At 47.2% G+C, this 24,748-nt stretch overlaps 1 protein-coding gene across 1 annotated transcript; it reads left to right on the forward strand.

Annotated features, from left to right (window-relative positions):
* The first annotated feature begins 675 nt into the window (after positions 1–675).
* On the forward strand, positions 676–24,221 carry FBXW5 (F-box and WD repeat domain containing 5). Its single transcript, XM_032972960.2, has 9 exons — positions 676–981; positions 12,729–12,943; positions 13,105–13,262; positions 16,866–17,037; positions 17,595–17,758; positions 19,639–19,993; positions 22,199–22,322; positions 22,959–23,171; positions 23,971–24,221. Exons 1-9 carry the CDS (start codon positions 956–958, stop codon positions 24,191–24,193), a joined length of 1,650 nt encoding a protein of 549 aa, XP_032828851.1. The 5' UTR covers positions 676–955; the 3' UTR covers positions 24,194–24,221.
* Positions 24,222–24,748: the final 527 nt, after the last annotated feature.

The raw sequence follows: 24,748 nt of genomic DNA on the forward strand, positions 1-24,748 counted from the left end.
AAAGTCAAAGAAAATTGTAAACGCATGTCTATAAATGTGGAGTGAAAAACCGGATCACTCGGAGAAAAATCCACGCGACCACGGGGAGAGAGATATGCAAACTCCAAATATACAGCAGCAGGCGTCAGGGTCGGGATTGAACCCACGAACTCCTGCAAACCAAGCGAGGTAGCTACAATCTCGCTACTCCACCACTGATCACCCCAAAATCAGCAAGCTCTTAAACAACCGCTGGTATGTTTCATCTAATTATTTTTAATTATTAGTAAAAGTGAATGTCTAATTATTTGTAATTATTAGTAAAAAATTAATGTCAACTTACGATCATAAATTTTTGTATACTTCATGACATTTAGTCACATCCCCCCCCCCCCCCCCATAAATGTCAACCAGGAACGCAACCCCTGAGTTTAACATGTCTACGGCAAATTAGAGTTCGCAAATTTCCACACGAGAAGACCAATTCGTTGCGCTATCATTTCTGGCCAGGTCGCTTCAGAAAAAAAAGAGCTACATAGCTCAGCGTGGCCTTACTGTGGTGAAATATTATAAAACATAGTTTTTAGTCGTTTATTTTCTATAGGAACGCATCCCTTAACGTATAGCGGGGATGTCTCTATAGTTGACCCCCCCTCACCCACGTGACTTGGCCTTTACATATCGCACCGCGCATCGGCGATGCTCCCCCCCACCCCCTCCCCCCGTAAGGCTCCCCGCGATTTGGGGAACGCGGTGGGGTCACGCGGCGGGGTCACGCGGCGCGCGCCACCCAATGGGCGAGTGGCCAGCCATGGCCTTCGCGGCGCCCATGCGCGCTGGGAAATGCAAGAGAGGCCGGCGGTGGTTGCGGCTCTAGGCGAGCCGAGGAGCGGACGACGCTGCCCGGCCCCCCCCCCCTCCGCCGCCGCTTCTACCCCGAGGTTCTTCCAGAGCAGCAGCCGCAGTGCCAGCGGCGATGAGCAACGACGCCGCGGCATGCAGGTAACGCTGGCCGCCTCTCCCGCGGCTAATCTCTCACGGGGTTACTGGCGCGTCGCGGCTGTGGCCTAGTCGTTGTTGACGAAGCCTCGGGTTCGCTTGGATCCGCCGGCCCGGGGTAGGCGCGCGGGGAGCGGGGAGGGGAACGCGACTCGAAGCGGGGCCGCGGTCTCAACCTCGCATCGTCATCTTCTGCTCGGCAGGCCACCGCCGCCGTCGCCGCTTCTGCGGTGTTAAAGAGTACATAAATAAAAACCCGTAATTGTTTTATCGCTCTTGTTTTGTGTTGTTGTTTTAACTCTTCATCATCGAGGTAGCGGGTAGAGCGAGCGAGACGCTTTTGAATGAACGGCGCCTCGCTCGGCCCCGCCCTGCGTGGTGGAAATTGGACGTTACCATGGCGTGGAGCTGGCTAGCCCTTACACAAACGGGGAATGGGGAGAAGGGGGTACAAGGTTCGTCGTTGTGTTAGGTGTGTTGTCCCCCACACACACACACCTCTGATTAGCTACGTTCGGTGCAAACAAAGTTCAACATAGCGTACACATTTTGATTTAAAGCTTTCGTGACTGCAGGGATTAATATTATTGGTTCTTTCGGTAAAGTCACGTAGAAGGGAAACAATAAAAATATAAAGCAATAAAATTCTCACATTTTATTGTTTCCCTTCTACGTGACTTTACCGAAAGAACCAAGAATATGAATACCGTACAAAGTTTAACACGGAGGAGGCTTATTATGGGTATAGATCGCGTAAATATATAAATGTGTCATCATAGGGTTTTCCCCTTTTTTTCTGGCAACAAAACTGAAACCTTTTTTTACGAGGATTCTTGTCTGCATTAACCACAATACCTGCAGTCAAAAACTGTACGCCTTTTGGCGTCATCTGGTCGAGCACCAATTTGGTCGAGGCTCAAAAGAAAGCCGTCCCTTGGTGTGAACCAATCAGTTTCAAGGACAATGCATATATTATCATAGTATGTTTTTTGTTTGCATTTTGACTGCAGTTATTGTGGTTAAAAAAAGGTTTCAGTTTTGTTGCCAGAAAAAAGGGGAAAACCCTATTATTACATTTTGGTACTGGCAAAGGAGGTCTAATGATGATGATATAAATGTGTCGTTACTAGTTCAGCACGCCGGTGTGTTAGAGAGTAAACCCACAACATTTACAATTCGAGTACGACGTTTCGCTGGTAATAACAGCTAGCTTCATCAGGCGATATCCAGAATTGTGGATAAATCCTCCAGTTTCGGTCTTAAATAGAGAAGCTTTCAGTTCATCAATATACAATGGATCCAATTTTTTTTTTAAGTTTGTTATCCATCTCCCACATCTCCGACCAGCATGGTTGACAGCAGCTATATACACATTAAGTCAAGTCAGTCTAAGAGTTGCTAAATTAATGAGATTATAAAGTAATGCACTGTTTAATTGCATGCCTATGCAGGTCACCATACTGTGACTTAATGTGTATATAGCTGCTGCCAACCTTTCTGGTCGGAGGTGGATAACAATCTCACTTTAAAAAACAAGCATTCCATTGTATGTTGATTAACTGCAAGCAGCCAATCATAGTTACAGCATATCCTCTGCATGCTCGAAGATTAACTGTGAATAACCAACTATTAACAGGTACGGAATATTTTCAGATGAATATGATCCATTTTAATTTTTACGACGATATTAACACCCCTCTGGTCTTCGCACCTGACAGGCCAACATTGACGAACATCATCACATTTACCCCCTCTATTTAAGACCGAAACAGGAGGAATTCGACACAATTCTGTCTGTTTGCCTGATGCTGCTGGTTGTTGCAATTGCCAGCGAAACATTGTTACTCAAATTGTAAATGTTGTGGATTTACTCTCCAACACACCGGTGTGCTGAACAAGTAACTAATTAAATTTCGATTTAAAGCTTTCGTGACTGCAATGATTCATCTTCTTTGGTTCTTTCGGTAAAGTCACGTAGAATGAGAATAAAATAATAAATTGATTAAATGTTGTGGCCGAAACGTCGTGAGAATATTATTGTGTTATTTTATTTTATCAATTTATTATTTTATTCTCATTCTACATGACTTTACCGAAAGAACCAAAGAAGAAGTAACTAATTATATTCTTGGTTCTTTCGGTAAAGTCACGTAGAAGGGAAACAGTAAAATAATAAAAATATAAAACAATAAAATTATCACGACGTTTCGACCGCAACACAAGCAATCATCATCAGGTGTGAAAACCACTGCAAGAAATTTTGAGAAAAAAACGCCACTTTTTTCAAATTTTCTTGCTGTGGTTTTCACACCTGATGATGATTGCTTGTATTGCAGTAGAAACGTCGTGAGAATATTATTGTGTAATATTTTATTATTTTATTGTTTCCCTTCTACGTGACTTTACCGAAAGAACCAAGAATATGAATCCCTGCAGTCACGAAAGCTTTAAATCAACATTAACTAATTGTCACGTTTTGTTGACGTTACAAACCTTGCTCATGGGCTGTGTTAGGTGGTGGTGGGTTTAACGACACAGATTTACATGCTCTAACCCCACATATCTTTATTATGGAAACCGTAACAAAGACCTTTCTTTGGGCAGATGGCTAAAGAAAAGTATGCAGTGAGGGAAAAAAGTATTTGATCCCCTGCTGATTTTGTACGTTTGCCCACTAACAAAGAAATTATCAGTCTATTATTTTAATGGTAGGTTTATTGGAACAGTGAGAGACAGAATAACAACAAAAATCCAGAAAAACGCATGTCAAAAATGTTATAAATTGATTCGCATTTTAATGAGGGAAATAAGTATTTGACCCCTCTGCAAAACATAACTTAGTACTTGGTGGCAAAAACCCTTGTTGGCAATCACAGAGGTAAGACTTTTATTGTAGTTGGCCACCAGGTTTGCACACATCTCAGGAGGGATTTTGTCCCACTCCTCTTTGCAGATCTTCTCCAAGTCATTAAGGTTTCGAGGCTGACGTTTGGCAACTCGAACCTTCAGCTCCCTCCACAGATTTTCTATGGGATTAAGGTCTGGAGACTGGCTAGGCCACTCCAGGACCTTAATGTGCTTCTTCTTGAGCCACTCCTTTGTAGCCTTGGCCGTGTGTTTTGGGTCATTGTCATGCTGGAATACCCATCCACGACCCATTTTCAATGCCCTGGCTGAGGGAAGGAGGTTCTCACCCAAGATTTGACGGTACATGGCCCCGTCCATCGTCCTTTTGATGCGGTGAAGCTGTCCTATCCCCTTAGCAGAAAAACACCCCCAAAGCATAATGTTTACACCTCCATGTTTGACGGTGGGGATGGTGTTCTTGGGGTCATAGGCAGCATTTCTCCTCCAAACACGGCGAGTTGAGTTGATGCCAAAGAGCTCCATTTTGGTCTCATCTGACCACAGCACTTTCACCCAGTTTTCCTCTGAATCATTCAGATGTTCATTGGCAAACTTCGGACGGGCATGTATATGTGCTTTCTTGAGCAGGGGGACCTTGCGGGCGCTGCAGGATTTCAGTCCTTCACGGCGTAGTGTGTTACCAATTGTTTTCTCGGTGACTATGGTCCCAGCTGCCTTGAGATCATTGACAAGATCCTCCCGTGTAGTTCTGGGCTGATTCCTCACCGTTCTCATGATCATTGCAACTCCACGAGGTGAGATATTGCATGAAGCCCCAGGCCGAGGGAGATTGACAGTTCTTTTGTGTTTCTTACATTTGCGAATAATCGCACCAACTGTTGTCACCTTCTCACCAAGCTGCTTGGCAATGGTCTCGTAGCCCATTCCAGCCTTGTGTAGGTCTACAATCTTGTCCCTGACATCCTTGGAGAGCTCTTTGGTCTTGGCCATGGTGGAGAGTTTGGAATCTGATTGACTGCTTCTGTGGACAGGTGTCTTTTATACAGGTAACAAGCTGAGATTAGGAGCACTCCCTTTAAGAGTGTGCTCCTAATCTCAGCTCGTTACCTGTATAAAAGACACCTGGGAGCCAGAAATTTTTCTGATTGAGAGGGGGTCAAATACTTATTTCCCTCATTAAAATGCAAATCTACTTATAACATTTTTGACATGCATTTTTCTGGATTTTGTTGTTGTTATTCTGTCTCTCACTTTTCAAATAAACCTACCATTAAAATTATAGACTGATCATTTATTTGTCAGTGGGCAAACGTACAAAATCAGCAGGGGATCAAATACTTAAATTTCGATTTAAAGCTTTCGTGACTGCAATGATTCATCTTCTTTGGTTCTTTCGGTAAAGTCACGTAGAATGATAATAAAATAATAAATTGATAAAATTAAATAACACAATAATATTCTCACGACGTTTCGGCCACAACACAAGCGGCCTTCATCAGGTGAAGGGGGCGAGACTGTCTGGTAGGACAGCGCTGGAGTGAAAGAGCCACGTTCAGATACGGCCTTTAAGCTGTGTGAGAGGAACAAAGCGCCTTGACAAAGGAATTAGCATAGAATTTAGCATTGAAATGGCTGAATGATTAGCTTGTGACTGGTCACAGAAATAGCTATGTTAAAAGTTAAAGCATACACACCCGCAGAGGCACCCAAGGTTAGTGTAAATGCGGTTGGTATTACCTTAGAGTCGCGGCATCTCTTCAGAAAGGTGAGAGACTCGATTAGTTGAGCCTTCTTATCCCGAAGTCTGTTGAATGATCTTAAGGATGTGTGGAATCCCTCTCCGTAGAGGCGGTTTTAACCGGTTTTAACCGCCTCTACGGAGAGGGATTCCACACATCCTTAAGATCATTCAACAGACTTCGGGATAAGAAGGCTCAACTAATCGAGTCTCTCACCTTTCTGAAGAGATGCCGCGACTGTAAGGTAATACCAACCGCATTTACACTAATCTTGGGTGCCTCTGCGGGTGTGTATGCTTTAACTTTTAACATAGCTATTTCTGTGACCAGTCACAAGCTAATCATTCAGCCATTTCAATGCTAAATTCTATGCTAATTCCTTTGTCAAGGCGCTTTGTTCCTCTCACACAGCTTAAAGGCCGTATCTGAACGTGGCTCTTTCACTCCAGCGCCGTCCTACCAAACAGTCTCGCCCCCTTCACCTGATGAAGGCCGCTTGTGTTGTGGCCGAAACGTCGTGAGAATATTATTGTGTTATTTTATTTTATCAATTTATTATTTTATTATCATTCTACGTGACTTTACCGAAAGAACCAAAGAAGATGGATCAAATACTTTTTTCCCTCACTGTACCTACAGCCCTGATTGTGTTCAGTGCTATTCAAATGCAGTGTATTCCAGACACTCTTTAATGGAACTTGCCAAAAATCTCAACATAGAACCCTAATGAAAGAGTCATTAGGTTTGGCGAGGCTTTTGGCTAAACGAATGAGATGATTATACACGTAACTGCATCGTGCTGTATAGAATAAATATAAATCGATATAAATGGCTCGTGCCGTAGGAATGTGAAGTCCACTTCACGGAGGCAGGCAGGACCGCCAACAATTATGAACGCTGGAAGCTGAATCCGTGTTTAACGTTAAATATATTGGTCCGGTAGTATTTGTAAAAATGTTTTGGACTGTGGTATATGTCTTTGCCAAAGGTGTATTAAAATTTTGTTTTAAGAAGTACCCATGTAATGCAGTTTTTGTTTTTAAACCCTCAATTATTAGTTTCACAACTCTAACAACAATAGGCTGAATCCGTTAATATACTGTACAGTAATTTAATTATTTTGGTAGTGGTTAGTAAAGAGGTCAGCTTAAGTTTTCAGGCTGGTGTTGGAGGTAGAAGTAACGCTTATTTTTCTCCGTTTATCATTTATGACACATGAAGAAATGCCATTGCCCAAAACGTCACCTATTGTAATGCTCTAACATTTAATGCCACCGTATTATTGACTAATGTGTTGAGTTTTGTTATTTGTGCAGTATCAAATAATTTGTCTTTGTACACTCTGGCTGAAAGAACTTGACTTATTAATATGTGATGTGATAGTAGGGGGCGCCACGGTGGCCTGGTATACAGGGGGTCGTGGGCTCGATCCCGACCCTGACGCCTGCATATTTGGAGTTTGCATGTTCTCTCTCCCCGTAGTTGCTTGAATTTTTCTCCGGGTCCTCCGGTTTTTAACCTCCACATTCAGAAACATGCGTTTAGAGTATTGGGCTGCTATACATTTCCACGTGATAAGCCACGTCGTTGGGCTATCATTTGTGGCCAAGTCGTTCATCTCCTTTGAACCGGTTGGTGACCCCTGATCCAGATGGTGGCGATGGCACTGTTTGAGGGGGACCTTGGAGGCTGGATATTGAATGCGCAAAAGGTCATCGTGAAATGTGGCTAAAGTAAGCCATAAACTACTGTAGTGATTTTATGAATTGCATTGTCAGTCAATTATAAATAAATTCACCCTTTCTATGAACGGCAAATGTGTGATTCAGTCTGTGAAATTAAATCTCGGATGGTGGACATCATAAATGTAATGCAGCCAACACATTATTCCATATAACTGAGGCACTGTATCAATGATATTTGGTCAGGTTATTGTGGTTTCACGAATGTGTGATTGAGAGGGGGGAAGGACATGATATTTGTGGGGGGTGAGATGATTAGGAGAGAGGAGGGATATGTTTTTAAGATGGAGGAAAGGATATGGTGGAAGGAAACAAACATGGCTAGTGACATTTCAGTGCATGTGACTGGGGGTGGGGGGGTCTTACGCTCTGAGGATGGGATCTCAATGACAGAAGAGATCAATGAAAGTAGATATTGTAATTGGCTGTGTACCAAACTAGATTCGTAGCTTTCGTGACTGCAGGAATGACTCTTTGGTTCTTTCGGTATACAATAACAAAATACAGGACCTACTTAATGATGGCAGCTATACCAAAATCAATAGAGATCCTACCAACCGCCTGGTTATGAAAACCAACAATATCATCACTGATTCGACATCTTTAATCGAAACAACCAAGTGGCTCTCTCTAAAACCCTCTGCTGCTGGACCACCCAGTTTCTATGGCTTACCGAAAATCCATAAAGAAGGTACACCACTCTGTCCTATCGTCTCCACCATTGACTCACCCACCTACAAACTGGCCTGATTTCTGTCTGAGACCTTACAACCATTCACTGGTAAGACCATCTCAGCTGTACTCAACTCAGAACTCAGCTCATTTGGTATCTTTAATTAAGGACATCTCACCATTTCCAGGTGATTTGCTTGTCAGTTTTGATGTAGTATCTTTGTTTACCAAAGTTCCTGTGCCTGACACCATTGCAATCATTGAAGATTTGGTCCAACAAGGACTATATGCTGATGTACCGGCCTTGGTTAGACACTGCCTCACCAATACCTACTGCACCTGGAATGGAACATTCTACAAACAAGTTGAAGGTACCCCAATGGGTTCTCCCTTATCTCCAGTTGTAGCCAATGTTTTCATGGAAAAATTTGAGACAGATGCCATCCAGGTATCCACGCTACGTCCTTCCTTGTGGAAGAGATACGTAGACGACACATGGCCTACCACCTCTGGGCCAATTCTTCAACCACATCAATTCTATACACCCAGCCATCAAGTTCACCATGGAGGTGGAAAAGGATGGCAAGTTACCATTCTTGGATGTTTTAATTGAAAAGAGACCAGATGGATCAATGGGACACTCTGTCTACAGGAAAGCCACCCATACGGATGCCTACCTAAAACCTGACTCCCCCCACCCATAGGAATTCCCTCATCAAAACTCTACACCATAGAGCTCGTTGTATTTTCGACCATCACCACCTAGCCAGTGAACTGGAGCACGTACACCCAGCCCTCAACCATTGGGAAAGAACCATATGAGGACCCAATAAACACCATCACCTTGCCATACATAGCAGGGGTTACCAATAATATTCCCAAAATCATGAGAAACACACGATCCAGGTTTGATTCAAGACAGTACATAAAATTCGTGATCTGATCCCATTTGTGAAGGATGTGATCCCTGATATGCAATACCCCGGTGTCTACAGACTAAGCTGTGTCTGCGGCCGTAGTTACATTGGGGAAACTAAGCGACATGTCTTGGACCGTTTTCGTGAACATAAGGCAGATTTGAAACACGGTAGGGCCAATACCTCAGCCGTGGCTGATCATTGTTTTAACGCTGTGGGCACACACGAAAATGATTTTTCCAAGACGAAGTTACTCTGCAAACCCACTGGCTATCAGCAAAGATTCGTTAATGAAGCCATCCAGATATATAAACACAGACACAATTTCAACCGAGAAGATGGGTACACACTGAACAATCATTGGAAGAACGTTATTAACCAGTTTAAGTCAGAACTGGCTGTGATGTTTCCATCCTACCTGCCGATGTTAGCAGTTATTTTCGACTCTCTGAGTTACATTACCAGATTAAATGTCTTTACATTAACAGGCTAAATGTCTCACTAACACAACCACCGTTGCTCATTTTCCTCGATGTGGCGGTGATTTCCGTTTTTCCTCCATTGACATGCTAATCTCTCACAATGCAATGGCCACCTCCACAGCTTCGTCGTCGTGGAGGTAGCTCAGCTCTCCGATCTTACATTTACATGCAAATTTCATCTCTAGCCCCACCCACTTTGCTTATGACCCTTGAGCTATACCCATCTCAAACCTTTGTAGAGGAGTAGTGGGATGACGTCATGTCATCTGTAGAGGAGTGAGATGACGTGATGTGATGACGTCATGTCATCGAGGCGACAGGGTACTTAAGGGGGACCCCGGGACGAGGGCAGGGTCGCCGTGGGGAGAGAGACGATGGGAACGAGAGCCTGCGTGGAAGACATCCCAGCCGCCGCCGAAGAAGGGCTCGTGATGTCGAGGCCTCACCTCGCCGCCGGGCGGTGATGGGTGAGCCCCCGCCCGGGGCAGACGAAGGAGTAGGCATGAGGGAAGCCATACCGGGGCGTAGATAGCTGAGGGATGTCCGCGAAAGGACAGAGTTCTGACGTGTGTAAGCGTCGAGTGTAGAGAGTGGAAACAGTGTATAGGAGTGTGCAAGGGTTGTAAATAAATGGCAATCAGCCCTATGAAAGAATCCTTGTCTCCATCTTCCTCTACAAGTCTGCTGGGTGTCAAGAGTTACTACACTACACCTTTAAAACATCCTGCCTCAGCAGCTCTCCCGCTATATTTTTTCCTGCCTCAGCAGCTCTCCCGCTATATTTTTTCACCTGATGACGATTGCTTGTGTTGCGATGGAAACGTGATATTTTTATTATTTTTCTATCTACGTGGCTTTACCGAAAGACCCAAAGAATATGAATTCCTGCAGCCACGAAAGCTTTAAGTCAAGATACATCATCTCTGTACGTATTTAGAAATTATTTCTCACCATACATAGTCAACTGTGCTATTCGGAGGTGGAAGTACGGGGGAAGGACAGTAGACTGTTAGTGGTTCTGACTAAACGGGGTGCACATTCCACATTGTCACGGCAGAGATCCTGCTCTTCATACAAAGAAGGCAGTTGGCTTCCCACAATGTATCAAATGTATTGACACCCTTATTGATAACGATGGGTTGAGTTAACACTCATGGAACTTGAAACCCTCAAACTGTTGATTGAGAGTTGAGCACTCTGACCAAATTGACACCAATCTGGATGGACACTGAAACACGTCTTAGAAATTTAGCACTTTAGCCAGTTCCCTCGTGGCACTTCCATTGTCACTCTGTATGCATGCAAATGACAACACCTACCTCCTCGGCATTTTACATAATAATGGACATTCAGTGGGCCCACCATGACTCACAGCCAACAGCTGTCTCAGGAAATGCAGTTCTGTTTACGGAAAAGAAGATGCAACCCTAAAACGGATTCTTCATTGACTGAGCAAAACAACATCATTCCATGCTGGTCTTATGCCGCTAAGCCAATTGTAACATCGCTATACGAGGTTCTTCATATTTTCTTTCTCCATCGACTTCTAGTCTGCGCCTCTCATCTCCACAGGCCTTCCGATTGCATCTTATTTGTCTCTTGTCAACATGTGCCCAAACCATCAACATTGCGACATTAGCAACCCCTGATTTAAAGCTTTCGTGACTGCAGTAATTCATATCCTTAGTTCTTTCGGTAAAGTCACGTTGAAGGGAAACAATAAAATAATAAAATATTTATAAAACAATAAAAATTATCACGACGTTTCGACCATAACACCTGATCATGACCGTTTGCGTTATGGTCGAAACGTCATGATAATTTTTATTGTTTTATATATATTTTATTATTTTATTGTTTCCCTTCAACGTGACTTTACCGAAAGAGCTAAGAATATTAGCAACCCCTGTTTAGGCTGTTAACGTCTAAATTCTGCCTCCTTCCACTTAAATATATTAGCCATTCTCAATCCACCGATTGATGAAGGCCTTCTCAAGTGATGGTGGTCATGGGTATTTTTTGCCCACGTCACCACAGATCAATGTGGGTTTGTGAAGCGAGGAGGAGGCAGGACCAGTTCTAATATTACTTGCCACTGATGTTAATACACTAAAGCATGTTTTATTTTACCAGTTAACGCCCACCGAGCTATATAGCTATTTTTCAGAAGCGACCTGGTCACAAATGATAGCTCAACGAAGTGGCTTATCATGTGGAAATGTATAGCAGCCAAATACTCTAAACGCATATTTATAAATGTGGAGGGGAAAACCAGAGGACCCATTGAAAAATCCATACGACCACGGGGAGAACATGCACACTCCAAATATACAGGCATCAAGGTTTTTAATTGAACCTACGACCTCCTGTATATCAGGCGAGGTAATTAGCACCTTGCCACCGTGGCGCTCTTAGCCATGGCTGGGACTCAAACTCAAGTAGCTGAGCTCACAGCGCAGTGCACTAACAAGTGGACTACTGCTGCACCTCCCCCCCTCATTGTACCTACACTCTTAAAACTACTGACCTGCTTGATGAGTGTCCCTCTGCTATTTACGGTCTCAATATCCTTCCTTCTTCTTTTTGCTGTGACTAATGCTTTTATATTCTAGACCATGACTTTTAATCATCCGCTCTCCAGGCTTCCTGCCATCTCACCAGGCTTGCAGCTCCCCTGCTGAATAATTCCACGCTGGCTTGGTGCTTTGATTTCCATTCCTGGCCTCGGACCGCTAATATACATGTTTGTGTCTTGTTTGAACCAGGGGACTTTAGGACAGATTCACAACTTTATGAAACAGCTAAAACTAATCACCTTGGTGATTTATCCATTTGTTGGCAATCGAGACCTACATTGGAATGTTTTTGCCAAATATTGTTGGAAAGCAAACATTTGCCCATTTGCAAAAGGAGTCCTTTCACTTGGGTTAACAATTGATTTATTTTACAGTGTTGGTTTAATGGCCTAGTTTGATTTCCAGTGCATCTTCCATATGTCAGGTGAGTATATATGTTTGTGAAGTATTGTCATAACATTTTTCTCTAATAGTTAGTGCAGCCTGAAACTTGGGCCTCAGTTACATGAACGTTTCTTCAACTGTGGCAGCATCGGGGGTCGGCTTTGGAGTAAGAAACCTTCCTGAGAGAACACTCACCGTGGAGATGGAGCAATGAAATCAGTTTGTGCGCTCGTGCCAAGTGGACTGCCACATCGCAGGGTTGTGAGAGATGGCGACGCCTTTTTCGAGGGCCTTCATCCAACGGTGGATTGATGATGGCTGACGATGCCCGTGATGATGCTGAATAACGTTTGACCACTCTTGGCCTCAGCATGGAGGAAGACAAGGAGGAGGAGCCGGGGATTCTGTCGCTGTTGCCGGACTCGCTGCTGCTGCAGATCCTCTCGCACCTGGAGCCGCAGCACCTGCTGGCTGCCGGGCTTGTGAGCCGGCGCTGGCTCGCTGTGTCGCGAGATGAGTGGCTCTGGGGACGCCTCTTCCATCGCTGCTACGGCGTGCAGCCGCAGCGCGAGAACCTCAAGCCCGGTACGATCGCCGCACAAATGTGAAAACGCCCTCTTGCAGGCAGTGTGGCGGCCCCTCACACTCATGATGTATTATCAGCGAAAGTGGCCCCCCACCCTCTTAAAGTTAGTGAAGAGCACCGCTGTAGCATTTGGTTAACGGAGCTGCTGCTGCGCATGCAGGCGCCACGTCGTGGCTGTGTGAGTTCCAGCGGGTGTACGAGACGGCGCCGTGCGTGGAGGCTGACGTGCTGATGGAGCACATGGACGAGGTGCTGCACGTGGCGTTCTCCCACGACGGCACGCGCTTTACCTCCTGCTCCAAGGACTGCACCATCAAGGTTCGTGTCTCCCCTGCCCCGCCACCAGGCCCAGGTTCCCCCCCCCCCCCCCCCCCCCCCCCGGGATCTGCAGTCCGCTCCGGGTGACGCTTTTGAGGTCGCACTCGTTACACACAAAGTGCTCGCCACGAATGAACCACGATAGCTCGCGGATCTCGTCAAGGCGCATAGACAATCACACGAACTCTAGTCATCTTCGCAGCAGCGGCTTTCGGCTCGCCATCGATTGTGATCAGAGCCGTAGCAGAGACGGAGGTGGCAACTCGACAGTGCCAGGGGTTGAATTCTCATAGAGCGCAGGTGTCATTTGATAAAAGTCCAAATGGACGATGGGTAGAACATGACCCCTAACTGCGATTCCAACTGACCATCGAACAAAGACAGTCACCGCATTGCGCGCATTCAAATACCCCTCTGCGGCCGTCTGGAACGCTCTTCCTTCCGATATTAGTAAGCCACTGGGCGCAATGCACTTTTAAAAGCATCTAGATTTATTTCTTTAGAACTGATTTTTGTGTTTAGTTTGTTGTCCTTCCCCGCACCTCCGATTAGCCCGGTTAGCTATCTATTGTCCGAAAGAAGGTCAACATTCGTACATACATATCCACTGCTGGATGATTGTTTCCTTCAAACCATTTGGGTCATGGGGGGTTCGGGTTTTAATTTCAAGTTTCTTTTTGTTTAACCAGGTGAGAACTCAAGAGACCAGGATAGTCTCATTCGCAAGAGTGACCTGGGGCATGTCTGCCAGGAGGGGGTGATGATGATTCCCACGAATAATCCCAATTAAGTCATTTGTGAGTCATTTTCGAATTTTGGCAAATTTGGAACCTGACACCAGCACACAATGGGCCTTCACTGATGAATGTCCCCTGCGAAGCGGACGACAAAATACGGTTACTGCACGCGCATGCATAATCAAGGGCGACCACCAAATTAGAACCACGAACCTCTGCGACAAGTAGCGAACGCTAGGCCATGTCACTAACCTGTTTCACCATACTTTACCATGCTAGTTTAACACGTAGGCTTTCGCGACCAATATTATCCATAATAGAGGTTTTTGTATTAGATCGCATAAATATAAACGTGTCGTTACACCCGCCACCACCTGACACAGCCAATTAGTAAGGTTTGTCACGTAAACAAAACATGGCAATTCGTTACTAATTCTGCACACCGGTGTATTGGAGAGTAAACCCGCAATATTTACAATTCGAGCATGGTTGGCTACGTACGGTGCGAAAGAAGTTCAAAATACGTACAAAGCACAGCCTAGGCGGTACACGATTCGTTTGACTTTATCTTCAGCGGTGTTGAACCTCGTCATCATTGTGCCCTCCTGTTCGACTGCACGCTGACGACAACCGTTTTTGCCGGTGACATAGCCCTGATGGCCTCTGGAAATTCCATACAGGAGTTACAATGGCATCTGCAACAGGACTTCGATATTCTTCATCCTCGGCTGATTGCCCGAAAACTGGTCCTCAACGCTAAAAAAAACAAAGTTTCGTTTTTTTATGGCTGCCCTCAACCTGGCCCACCACTTATACACATTGTGGCTCTGGACACAATGTGCAACTTTAAATATCTAGGCATTATCCTGGACCCAAAACTATCTTTCTAGACCGACAAGAATAAAAACAATAACTAAATTGGATTTCTATACAAACACAAATACTGTACTCAACCTTGACTCCGTCTGAATATAGTTAATGCCACAATCCTGCTGTATTTGATTATTGTGACACCATCTACCACCTAGCTTCTGAATTTACCTTCAAACGTCACATTCCACGGTAACGCTCCGCTCTCTGTTTTGCTCTTGACTCCCCCTATATAACTCATCATTGCAACCTGTACAATGACTCAAATCTGTCCCCCCTGGATACTCGGAGAGGCCAGCACTGGGCTGTCTTTATCCAAAAAGTCCTCTTAAACAAACCTGCCAAGGACCTAAAGGACCACTCGACTCATCTTCCTCCCTCAGGAGTACCGCCTCAGTCCTGGAAAAAATTACAATCGCTTAAACTTTGGTAAAAAATTTTTTTTTCCATGTTGCATTTCCACGTTTCAGGAATACCCTTGGTGCTCATCTACAGCCTGGTTCCCTCCCTTCACTCCCCCCTCTTTATGTCCCTATTAGGCCCAAAGTCAGAGCTTACTGCCACATGCACTTAACTTTATTCTGGCGCCTGCAGCTCTCACATGTTTGCACTGGTTTTTTTTTTCTATTCGATCCTCGTGTGTGTTTATGTCGCCGTTCGACTGAAATATAGAGCTTGCTTGCACCCGTACCTAACTTTTTCTGGCCCTTCTTGCTCTCAGACTAATACTTGCGCCGTCGTCCGTTTTGGTTTTCACGTGCGTCTCGTTTACGACCGTTGATCGCCTCGTGCTGCGTGCTACGTTGCTTAAGGAAACTGTGCTCTGCAATACTGATGTTTTTGGCCTTTTGTTTTTTTTGTGTGTTGCCGCTCTGCGCTCACGCACCACGGGAGCTCCCTCGTAACTCAATCCAGGCTCGAAACCTGCTTAGCTCCCAAGATCTGACAAGGTTGGGTGCATCCAGATTATTTATTTGGTCAACGGCAATCACCCTACAACAATGTGGTTTATTTGATCCCAGCCATGTAATCGATGGGGTTTTGCTTGAGCATACCGCACGATGCTGGTTCATGTGAAATGAAGGAAGCACATTTTGTCTCGTCTCTCCCTAACCAGCTGACCAGTGATCATCATCACGATCCATGAGCACATTTCGCCATTTGTTTCCGCTTTCCTTCGTCCTGTACTCAAGTAGTGCCACATCTTGCTGGCACCAGTCTCTTCGGTCGTCAAGCCATTTCTCTGTTAGGTAGGCCAGTGATCGTATCCAGTATCATAAAATAAACTTCTCAAGCCTGTGATGCTGCCTTTTCCAAGACCATAAAAAAACAGCTGTGTTGGGCCCCAGCATGGCTCGTTGTACGCAGCTTCTTCACAACCAGTCATCGGTAACAAAAGCATCATCAACTCTTTACTTTATGTCCACTTTGAGTGACCTTTAAATGTTGGTGTTGTGTATTCAGCGTCATGAACATCAGCAAAAAAATGATAAACCTTATCGGCGGTAGTGAAATCCTTATCACTGCCATCACCATCGACACCATCATAATCATTACTTTCCTTTACACCAGCATTGGAACCACCAGCACAATCATCAACAGCAGCGGTAAGCACAGAATTATGTCTAGGTTAAAGCATATTCTTGCTCCCACGATACATTAATGAAATCCTATTTGAGAAGTGCTTAATTTACATTTGTATGCCCTATGCAGCTGTAGGAGGGGCTACATTCACCACTGTTAAAAAAATAATTAATCTTGAATCAAATCACAACGTGAGAATTAATTGTATCACGGGGGAGTGAATATTTACAAGCCTACGTAGCAGTATTATAGTCATCCCACACCTCCGATTAGCACGGTCGGTTACATACGGTGCGACAGAAGTTCAACGTACACACATCATCAGCATGATCATGACCCATGACCTGCTGCACATTGCAACTGCTAATTATCAATCCGAGGGAAAACGCCGTCCATGTCTCCGTGTGTGTAGCTGTGGAGGTCTGATGACTGTAACTTGGAGCACACGGAGGACATGTGCAGCTACGACTGGAAGTACACGCAGTTCAGCCAGTTCAACTCGTGCGACACACTGCTGCTCGTGTCCGGCGTCAGCGCCTCCCCCTACAACCCCTCCGCTGGCGACGTCCTCGTCTTCAGCCTGGGTATCGTGTTTTTATATCCACTATCGTGTCTCTGTATCTACTACGTGCTTTCGGACATCCTGACCCACCCCAACTGGAGCATGTATAGCTCATCCACTATCGTGTCTCTGTATCTACTACGTGCTTTCGGACATCCTGACCCACCCCAACTGGAGCATGTATAGCTCATCGTATCTTTCTAGCCTGATAACTCTCCCTCTGTCCGCTCAGGCGGTGTCTGTGGTCAGGGCAACTTGACTCGCAGTTTGGAAGGTCCGGGAGTTGTATGTATGTACGTACGTTGAATTTCTTTGGCACCGTATGTAGTCAACCGTGCTAATCGGATGTGCAAGGGAAGGACAACAAACTAAACACGAAAATCAGTTGTAAAGAAAGCAGTTTTAAATCTAGATTTAAAAGTGCACAGCTCCATTTGGTTCCTAATATCGAAAGGAAGACCGTTCCAGGTGGCCGCAGAAGCGCATCTGAAAACGCCACGCGATGCGGTGACCACCGCCTTCGTTCGACGGCCAGCCCGAAGCCGCCGCTCGCAACTGCCCACTCTGCCTGTCCCGCAGACGACTTCTCGATGCTGGCGCAGGTCGACACGGAGCCGTACGACATCTTCGGCTGCTGGCTCGGCCGCGACACCTTCATGTCGGGCTTCATCAACCACCACGACATGTTCTGCCTGCACGTGCATGGCACCGGCGAAGTGGACACGGGCGGCAACGTTCACGCGGTTAGGCAGACCCACGCACACACGCACGTCCACAGCTCGCAAAGCGGTGCTCAGGCAGAATATTGTTTAACTCTAGAAACATGTGGAAGAAAATGGGATCCACGTCTTGCAAGTACAGTGGTACCCCGGAGATCGAACTTAATTCGTTCCAGAAGGCCATTCGAACACCGATTTGTTCGAACACCTAATTAATTTTCTCCATAAGAATTAATGTAAATGACATTAATTGGTTCCAGACACAAGAAAACTCATTTTAAAGCATTTTTACACGAAGTTTACAGTAATTGCATGCATAAAATCATAAAAAAAAACAAGAAACACAATAAATAAATGGAATAAATGAATAAATATATGAAATAAATGAACATTGAACTTCACTTTACCTGTAGTAAGGAGAGTTGATGGCTTGAGTGGAAGGTGGCGAGGAGGAGTTGGTGGTGGTGATGGTGGTGTTATTGTTTAGAAGGGGGAGTCCCCTTGGTCTGGGCAAGCGTCACGCACGCTGCTGCCACCACGCGTCTCAGCCGTGTACAGGTTCTTTCAAGTCGTGATTGCCCGTTCAAGTCGTGATTGCCCGTTCGACCTCCGGAAATATGGTTCCAACAACGATTTGTTTGAGTTCTGGTGCGTTCCATTCCCGGGGTTCTACTGTATGGATTTCCTCCAGATTTTCGTAGATTTTTCAGGTTTCTCTAATGTAATCAAAATGCACCAGGTGATTTCTAAGACTTGCAATAAATTAAAGTTAATGTATAGCTATGGCATTTTATAATCCTTAGAAGAGAATAAGATAGCATTAACTTAAAGTTATCATTGGGTGTAGCACCAGAAATATCGCCCAGCTGAGTTTCACTGCCACACGTGCATTGCAATTCCAAGGACACGAGTTCAAATCCTGGACAGGGAATTTGACTGAACCATCATCATAATCAATCCTGGCTTGCTAAACCGTGTTATTTTGCTGCTATAAATTTCCACATAAGCCACTTTGTTGAGTGATGATTTGTGGCCAGGTCGCTTCTGAAAAATAAGCTCAGTGGGTTTTACCAGGTAAGGTAAAAAATAGTTTGGGGTTATTTGCTTTGCACTCCTGTCATATTTTTGTATTGTTTGTTGTAACGTTCTGACTGCCCCTACTGCACATCTATGAAAACGAGCTTTATAGCTCATCAGAGTCCTCCAGTACAGAGACTCCTCTCCTTATGAATATTCGACTTACGAAATTTCAGAGATACGAAAAAACTTGTCCGTATGGCCAGTTGCCTGTTTGGACTGAGAGTCAAGTTCAACCGCCACGCAATAGATGGCAGTGGTGGCATCTGCATCTGCAGAACGTGAAGAACCTGTGGCATCTACGTCTGCAGGAAATTATACAACTTTTAAAGCCATTCCCCGTGTTTAGTGTACACGCCCTACAACATGTTTGGAATCAACAGGAGTAAAGATGGGCTTACGAACAAATCGACTTAAGAACAGATCTCTGGAATCTAACTCGTTCGTAACTAGAGGAGTCCCTGTGTACATACATCCTCCGATTTCGAGAAACCTATTTGTTCTTTTCGATTGAAAGCTTTCGTGACTGCAAGGATTCATCTTCTTTGGTTCTTTCGGTAAAGTCACGTAGAATGAGAATAAAATAATAAATTGATAAAATAAAATAACACAATAATATTCTCACGACGTTTCGGCCACAACACAAGCGGCCTTCATCAGGTGAAGGGACGAGACTGTCTGGTAGGACAGCGCTGGAGTGAAAAAAGCCACGTTCAGATCACGACCTTTAAGCTGTGTCAGAAGAAACAAAGCGCCTTGGCAAAGGAATTGTTCTTCTTCTGTCAACGTAGGGTGGTCTCTACCTGTGTCCCCGCTCCGCTCCCCAGAACCAAAACCAGCAGGGCCACCGGCTCTTCAAGTTCGCGTGCTCCAACGGCTCCTACCCCCGCATGCTCATGGTGGCCACCCCCGGTGAGGGGCAACCGAAGCCGCCGCCTCCGTCCAGCGGCACCGCCGCCTCCGCCGCCAAGGGCCCCTCGGCCTCCTCCGGGCGCCCGTCCTGGCTGCTGGGCGGCTCGCTGCTGCGGCGCGACCACTACACTAGCAAGGCGGCGGCGGCGGCGGCGGTGGTGCGCAGGCGCAAGCACCAGCACGCCATGAGCAACGAGCGCCGGCTGCCGCCGCGGGAGAGGTTCCTGGTGTACGGCACGGGCGACCTGACCTACGCCTCGCACCAGATAGGTCTGCTGCGCAGGGACGCTTCGTTGCAGCCGCACTCCCATCCTGTATCTGTGCGGCCGCTGCTGTGACGTTAAATACTATTCACTGTCAATCTCTCATCCTCCCTGTCTCTCTGCTACTGTCACGTTCAGTACTATTCACTGTCAATCTCTCATCCCCCCTGTCTCTCTACTACTGTGACGTTCAGTACTATTCACTGTCAATCTCTCATCCTCCGTCTCTCTGCTACTGTCACGTTCAGTACTATTCACTGTCAATCTCTCATCCTCCGTCTCTCTGCTACTGTCACGTTCAGTACTATTCACTGTCAATCTCTCATCCTCCCTGTCTCTCTACTACTGTGACGTTCAATACTAGTCACTGTCTATCTCTCATCCTCCCTGTCTCTCTGCTACTGTCACGTTCAGTACTATTCACTGTCAATCTCTCATCCTCCCTGTCTCTCTGCTACTGTCACGTTCAGTACTATTCACTGTCAATCTCTCATCCTCCCTGTCTCTCTGCTACTGTCACGTTCAGTACTAGTCACTGTCAATCTCTCATCCTCCGTCTCTCTGCTGTTGTCACTTTCAGTACTATTCACTGTCAATCTCTCATCCTCCCTGTCTCTCTGCTACTGTCACGTTCAGTACTATTCACTGTCAATCTCTCATCCTCCCTGTTTCTCTACTACTGTGACGTTCAATACTAGTCACTGTCAATCTCTCATCCTCCGTCTCTCTGCTGTTGTCACTTTCAGTACTATTCACTGTCAATCTCTCATCCTCCCTGTCTCTCTGCTACTGTCACGTTCAGTACTATTCACTGTCAATCTCTCATCCTCCCTGTCTCTCTACTACTGTGACGTTCAATACTAGTCACTGTCAATCTCTCATCCTCCGTCTCTCTGCTGTTGTCACTTTCAGTACTATTCACTGTCAATCTCTCATCCTCCCTGTCTCTCTGCTACTGTCACGTTCAGTACTATTCACTGTCAATCTCTCATCCTCCCTGTCTCTCTGCTACTGTCACGTTCAGTACTATTCACTGTCAATCTCTCATCCTCCCTGTCTCTCTACTACTGTGACGTTCAGTACTATTCACTGTCAATCTCTCATCCTCTGTCTCTCTGCTACTGTCACGTTCAGTACTATTCACTGTCAATCTCTCATCCTCCCTGTCTCTCTACTCCTGTGACGTTCAATACTAGTCACTGTCCATCTCTCATCCTCCCTGTCTCTCTGCTACTGTCACGTTCAGTACTAGTCACTGTCAATCTCTCATCCTCCCTGTCTCTCTGCTACTGTCACGTTCAGTACTATTCACTGTCAATCTCTCATCCTCCCTGTCTCTCTGCTGCTGTCATGTTCAGTACTATTCACTGTCAATCTCTCATCCTCCGTCTCTCTGCTACTGTCACGTTCAGTACTATTCACTGTCAATCTCTCATCCTCCCTGTCTCTCTGCTACTGCTACTGTGACGTTCAGTACTATTCACTGTCAATCTCTCATCTTCCCTGTCTCTCTGCTACTGTCACGTTCAGTACTATTCACTGTCAATCTCTCATCCTCCCTGTCTCTCTGCTACTGTCATGTTCAGTACTATTCACTGTCAATCTCTCATCCTCCCTGTCTCTCTGCTACTGTCATGTTCAGTACTATTCACTGTCATTCTCTCATCCTCCCTGTCTCTCTGCTGCTATCACGTTCAGTACTATTCACTGTCAATCTCTCATCCTCTCTGTCTCTCTGCTACTGCTACTATCGTGTTCAATCCTATTCACTGTCTGTGTCATCCTCTCTGTCTCTCTGCCACTGCTGTATCACATTCAGTACTCTCACTGTTGCCCCTTGTCACTTCCTCATTTATGCGATTCCTGCTACAATGGTCAATACTGCACGCACCGCTGTGAATCGCCCCGAAATTACCCCTAGAGCAATCATCGCCCCCAAATCATTGCCGCTCGGAGGACGGCCGCCAATTGGGGGGGGCCCGTGCCGTGACGTTACACGATAGGTAAAGCACAGCCTAGACGCGAGTTCATTCATCCATTTACACGCAGTGCGGTGAGAGGCCGGTGCTTTTTCTGGGGTGCGTCTTCCCCCTGAGTAGTTGGGAGCCGGGTGAAGCACCTCTACCCCCCCCCGCGGAATCCGCAAGCCACACACTGACGGATGGATGGTGTTGCCGCCCTTGCCCGCCCACCACCTTCCCCCCGCGGCCAGGAGTCAAGCAAATCCCGACGCAGCCGCACGAGTACGTGAAGCGGGTGGACGGACACCACGCGCCCGACCACATGCTGGAGCTGCACGGGCAGATCATCGGCATGGCGCTGTCTCCAGACCACAGGTCAGAGAGCAGTGAAGGCATCGGGGTGCTCGTGGAACCGTAGGTCGGAAGGGGCTCCATGCTCCTCTTGCGCTCATTCTGGAGTCTGTTTCGCTTGTTGTCCTTCCCCCCGCACCTCCGATTAGCGCGGTTGGCGACGCACGGCGCGAAGGAAGTTCAGCGTCCGCACGTACGCAGAGGCTGGGTATAGTCTGCTCCTCGCTGTTGGTCTGGCTTGCTGTTGTGTGGGGACAGATCGAGGCCCGTGCCAGAAGCGATGAGACTATCCTGGGCTCGAAACCCGGGTTTCAGAGCGTAGGCGCGGCCGAGCGTCCGCGCGTTTGTCAATAGCTGCAGACGTTCGCAGTTCGAGCCCTGCGGCCGCACTGGTTAACATTGCGGGCGTTGGAGCCAAAAAGACTCTGTGCCGTCTCAGCCAGGACACGGTTGGCCATGTAGAAATTGTACGTCAATCCACCGCTCGGATCAAGTGTGCCGCCCTGCGTTACGGCAACGGGTTGGCCACGTTCGGTGCGAACGAAGTTCTACGTAGGCGCGTTTCCTGGCGGCCCTGTAAACCCCCCCCCCCCTTGAGAGTTCTTCGACGGCGGGCGGCCGAAACCCGGACCGTGACTGGACTTCCCCGCCGCTCCGCAGGTTCCTGTACGTGAACTGCCGCGCGTGGCCGGCGGGCTGCGTGGTGACGGAGCCCACGGAACCGCCCGCCATCTCGCGGGACATCGACACGCGCGAGCTCGAGCTGCCCACGCTGCGGCCCACCGGGCGGTCCTTCCGCGGACACCACGCTTTCACCGCCGAGCACAACTGCTTCTTCATCTTCCTCAACAGCAGCGAGGACTTCCTCGCGAGGTGAGCTGGGGTGGGCGTGCGGGGGAGGGAGGGAGGTGGGGAGAGGGAAATGGGCAGTGTGGGGAGAGAGGAAGTGATCGAGTAAAGAAGGGAAGAGGAAAGGCGATAATGTCACGGCTAAACCTTGAGTATCGCGTCTCCTGTATGCGGTGCACTGCGGCGCACTCCTGCCGGCTTTTGGCGAACCGTGGAACAGAGACGGTCGCCGCATCGCGCGGCGCTTTCAGACGCGCTCCTGCGGCCGTCTGGAACGCTCTTCCTTCCGATATTAGGAAGCCATTGGAGCTGTGCACTTTTAAATCATCTAGATTGAAAACGCATTTCTTTAGAACGTCTTTTTGTTTTTAGTTTGTTGTCCTTCCCCCTCACTTTCGATTATCTCAATTGGCTACGTACAGTCCAAAAGAAGTTCAACACACATGCACACGTGAGGCTAAGTGCTTCTTGTGGTGATGTTGTTATTGCTTGAAACAGAACATGAACTTTCCCAGCGGCAGCCTCCACGTGTATCGAGTTTTAAGGTTCGGGGGTGGGGTTAACGCACTCCCCGTTCGCATAATTATTACCGCGTTCTACGTACGTACGTACGTATATACATACGAACGTCGCTGTGGAAGTCGTGTGCTCAAGAGCACGCAGCACTCCGTGTATAGCCACGTGTGCTTTGTTAAACGTGCAAATTGGTGCACGCGTGTCACACCACGGGGGATCACGTTGCTCGGCATATTTGGGGCTTTCACGCGCCGCGCCGTGCTGCCACACCGTTGCCGTGCCACTGACGTTGCCGTGCCATTGGCAGCGGGGCGGAGGACCACCACGGCTACGTGTGGGAGCGCCACTACGCCGCCCTCCTCGGCCGCCTGCCGCACAGCGACGTGGTGAACTGCGTCGCGTTCAACCCGGCCGACCAGGAGATGCTCATCTCGGCCAGCGACGACCGCAACATCAAGGTGTGGCGCAGCCGGCGGGCCATGCGCCGCCTGCGGCTGCAGCAACAGCAGGAGCTGGCGGTGCAGTCGTAGCGGTAGACGTGGGGTGGTGGTGGGGGGGGGGGGGGTTGTGCGGGTGGGGGATTAGGGCAGCGACTGGAGGGAACGGGAGTGACCGCGCGAGGCAGCGGGTTGACGCGCTGGCTGTGACGGTGATGGTAATGGGGTGGAAGACGAGGACTAAGTCGACAAATCTAGCAGCAAGTGCTCACGGCGGTGACAATTGCAGCAGCAGCTGGAGCTGCAGTGGCTGCATCGGAAGCGATCACGGCGGTAGAAGCGTTGGAAGCAGCCGAACCTTCAGTTGCAACAGTTGCACCAACACCACGAACTATGTCAGTAGGTATAGTCACACCAGCGCTGTTGGCATCGTGAACATGAACAATTAGTTGTGGCAGGAGGGGGGCCGCATCAGAAGCTCTGAAAGCGGGTCAGATTAGCAGCAACCAGAATTTTACAAGAGGATCACTGCCAGCAGGAGCTACATTTGCAGATGATGACAGCAGGCGCTACATTAGAATCTGTCGCAGGAGTGACGGCAAACAGTTACAAGTGTAACACTGGAAACCGTTGTCACGGCTGCATTGC

This window comes from Petromyzon marinus, chromosome 50 (genome assembly GCF_048934315.1).
Source record: "Petromyzon marinus isolate PM22_M1 ecotype Great Lakes invasive population chromosome 50, UKy_Petmar_22M1.pri1.0, whole genome shotgun sequence".
NCBI lineage: Eukaryota > Metazoa > Chordata > Hyperoartia > Petromyzontiformes > Petromyzontidae > Petromyzon > Petromyzon marinus.

Excerpts from the sequence above, each read along its gene's own strand:
- FBXW5 (XM_032972960.2), top strand. The coding sequence starts at position 956 with ATGAGCAACGACGCCGCGGCATGCAG. Across the intron at positions 22,323-22,958 it reads GCGCTGTCTCCAGACCACAG|GTTCCTGTACGTGAACTGCC; the intron begins GTCAGAGAGCAG and ends GCCGCTCCGCAG. Across the intron at positions 23,172-23,970 it reads AGCGAGGACTTCCTCGCGAG|CGGGGCGGAGGACCACCACG; the intron begins GTGAGCTGGGGT and ends TGCCATTGGCAG.